The 3420-nt window shown below is 49.2% G+C and overlaps 1 protein-coding gene across 16 annotated transcripts in view; it reads left to right on the top strand.

The window, feature by feature from the left end:
• Cacna1b (calcium voltage-gated channel subunit alpha1 B) overlaps positions 1–3420 on the top strand; it is a 174868-nt gene that overhangs the window by 122980 nt on the left and 48468 nt on the right. For all 16 annotated transcript variants that reach the window (XM_029537092.1, XM_021193050.2, XM_021193049.2 and 13 more), the window contains 2 exons: positions 1461–1557; positions 2878–3038. In XM_029537092.1, coding sequence (XP_029392952.1) covers positions 1461–1557; positions 2878–3038 — 258 coding nt within the window. The remainder of the gene's footprint in view (positions 1–1460; positions 1558–2877; positions 3039–3420) is intronic.

The raw sequence follows: 3420 nt of genomic DNA, 5'->3' as shown, positions 1-3420 counted from the left end.
TTTTTCGAGACAGGGTTTCTCTGTGTAGCCCTGGCTGTCCTGGAACTCACTCTGTAGATCAGGCTGGCCTCAAACTCAGAAATCCGCCTGCCTTTGCCTTCCAAGTGCTGGGATTAAAGGTGTGCACCACTGCCCGCCCGGCTCTCCCTCCATTTTTTGCCACCCTTCTTGGATGGTCTATGTCCTGGTGTCCTGGAGATGGGTTAATGTGGGTACTGGAGGTGTTAGGTGAACAAAGAGGCGGGTTTTGTTGGTTGTGTAAAGGACCTAGCCCGGGATAACCTTGTACTTGCAAGCTTTATCCCTTAGCCTCCATATTTCTGAGGTTCTAGGCTGTATTACCATGTCCAGCCCTAAGGACAGTTTGATCTGATTCTGTGACGTGGAACTGAGGGACAGGAAGTGTGGGACCATATCTCTCTTTTCCTGTGAAGGAGGCCTGGGATAGACAGCTGCTTTTTATTGATCCTAGAGTTTTGTTGGAGCCTATGGGAAGCCATGTGGGGCAGACTTAGGGATCTCGATGGGAAGTGGTGTCTGAGCTGTCTAGGGTAGGGCTCTCTGTATGCAGGAGGTCACCCCAGCCTTATAGACCTGGCCCCTGTCTGCTGATTCTTGCTACCCCCAACCTCCAACAGGCACACAGAGCATTTGTGTCTACTCTGGTTTGCAGGGAGTTCTTGGTCTGGTTTTCTAATCCTGGACTTTGGAGCTTGCTGCTGGTACCTGGAGTTTTGTCTGTCTGTCTGTCGTCCCCCACCTGAGCCCTCCTGCCTGCTCCTTTCCTGGTCGTCTTGGTATCTGGCTGCTTCTCTGGGTCTGTCTGTCTTTCTCCTTTCTATCCTGTAGCTATCCTTTCCCTGCCGCTTTTTTCTTCTCTTCCCCCTCCTCTCTCAATTCTTGCACCTCTCCTCTTTCCTTTTGGCCCCTCTCTTCTTTCTTTCCTCTCTTCTTTCTCTATCCCACTCTACTTCAGTCTCTGGCATTGTCTCTGTACTTGAATGTCTCTTTCTTACTGTCCCCCACTTCCCTTTTGGTGACTTGAGGGGATAGTCAGATGGCCTGTGGGGCAGATGCCAATAAAATCCCCACAGTGACAAGCAGGTCACTGGCCCCTCTAGTGCTTGATAAAGTTCTAGCGTAATCGGCAGGCTCACAGACCTCTACTCTGCTGGTTCGACAATGTCTGTCAGGAGCCCTGGGCAGGTGGAAGTAGCCATTACAGCCATGAACATGAGCCTTTCCACTTGAGAAATCAGCTTGCCTGTTCAGCTGTGCTGCTCTGGTTTGGCACTGGCCCTAGCCCTGTTCTCAGGCAGCCATGGGAAGACTTCCCCCAGTGAGCCTCTGTTTGGAGCCTGAGACAAAATGCACAGGGCCTTATTAGACAAGAGGATTGGTCAGAGCTGGACTCGATGCCAGCACTCTGCCCACCAGCATCAGCCACTTCTCCCTTCTAGAGGATCCAAAGGGAAAGACATCAATACCATCAAGTCTCTGAGAGTTCTGCGTGTCCTGAGGCCCCTCAAGACCATCAAGCGACTGCCTAAGCTCAAGGTTAGAATCTGGAGTTGGGGATTAAGAAGTGTGCTGTACATGTGGGTACACTGGTGTGGGAGTGGGTGCATGTGTCCACAGATTGTTCACCTGTATGAGAGGACAAATCTTGCTCAACTCTTAAGACTTTTCTCCAAGGAGGTCTGTCCCCAGCAAAGGACCCTCTTCCTTAGCCACTAGCACCAGATGGGACACTGTGGCAGGACAGGGAAGGACAGAGGACACAGGATGCAGGAGTAGATGCCAGGAATCAGGGGTTCCAGAAAACAGCTCTGGGGCTCAGTAAAGGAGGGTAGGTACTGCTGAGTTTCTGGGTGAAGGATGTGCAGTGTAAACCCAATTTAATAATTAGCTTGGGCCAAGAACAAAATGCTTTCTGTGCTTTTACTCCTTTAGCTCTTTAAAACATATGCAGTAGATTTTCAATAGCTTGGACATTTAAACCTCAGAGACACTAGTCAAAGTGTAAGGGAGAGTGGCTTAGTTCTTACGTATGAAGTGATATGTGGGGAGAGGCATCAGGGAGTCTCTGGGCCAAGGCAGAATTTGTACTTGAGGCAGCAGGGAAAAAAACAAAACAAAACAAAAAAACCACACAGCATGGATGGGCCGGAAGCTTCCTTGGCCCAGGCAGCTGGCAACATTGGGAATTGCTACCCAGTGTCACTAGAGATGACTGTGGGTCATCAGGGAAGCCTGAGGCAGATCAGCTCTGGGTTCAGGGTGAGAGGCTCTTCAGTCACATCTAGATCCCAGAACACATTCGAATTCTGTGTCCTATGGCTCTCAGGGACACAGTCTCTTTCTACAGCTTTAGTCTTCCCTATATCAATGCTGTTGCTGGCTAAGGAAGGACAAAGCAGGGATGGTGTACAAGGTTAGTGCATGTCCTATGTGCAGGCCTGGGTACTCTGCCTCCTTCCTGTGGCCTGGCTCCAACCTACTGCTAGGCCAGTTTTCTTGGGTATCCAGGTGGCAGGTCTGGTGCCTCCAGCCCACTGATAAAAGCCAGGATGACACTCCTTCCTGTGAGAAAGATAGCTGTTAAGGTAGCTTGCAGTAGTGCCTTCTGTGGCCGTAGGTTAGAGAGCCTTAAGGGGTTCTTGAATGCTTCAGGGAGTCTGGGCTTCCATGGTCCTGAGGTTCTGAGCCAGTCACTGTCCCGTTGTCTGTTTCGATCCTCTCTATTCCCTTTCCTAGCTTACCCCCATCTCTTTCCCTCCCTCAGTGACCTAGCTCACCCTAATGACCACTCAGCTCCACTATGGCCTCTCCTGTGTGGGTACACTCTTGCATGGCTCTGTTCTCTTCTCCATGCAGGCTGTCTTTGACTGTGTGGTGAACTCCCTGAAGAACGTCTTGAACATCCTGATTGTCTACATGCTCTTCATGTTCATATTTGCCGTCATTGCAGTCCAGCTCTTCAAAGGAAAGTTCTTTTACTGTACTGATGAATCCAAGGAGCTGGAGAGGGACTGCCGGTAAACTGAGGCCTAATTAATGCGAAGCTTTATGTGATGTGCATGCCTAATTCCATCCTATGGCTTAATACAGGCTCCGTGATGTGCCGCATTTTACTTGACAGCTGGTATTTGGCTTGTTTCTACCTTTTGGTTATTGTAGTTAGTGCACCCATCAACACTTTATCATAAGTTGTTGTTCTGGTAGGTATGTGGATTCATTTCTCTTGGATGTATTCCTAAAGGCAGAACTCCTGAGTAATATGGGAACTATTTTGCTATTGGAAGAGATGCTAGATGGTAATCAAAGCGGCTGAGCCCTTCTATGTTTCTAACTGCTATTTTCTCTGTGTCCTTACTAATACTATTTCCATTGCTTTTATTTATGTGTGTGTGTGTGTGT

The sequence above is a fragment of the Mus pahari genome, chromosome 3 (genome assembly GCF_900095145.1).
Source record: "Mus pahari chromosome 3, PAHARI_EIJ_v1.1, whole genome shotgun sequence".
Taxonomy (NCBI): Eukaryota; Metazoa; Chordata; class Mammalia; order Rodentia; family Muridae; genus Mus; species Mus pahari.
The sequence above is the reverse complement of the archived record's forward strand: the minus strand, read 5'-3'. Positions and strand labels throughout refer to the sequence as shown.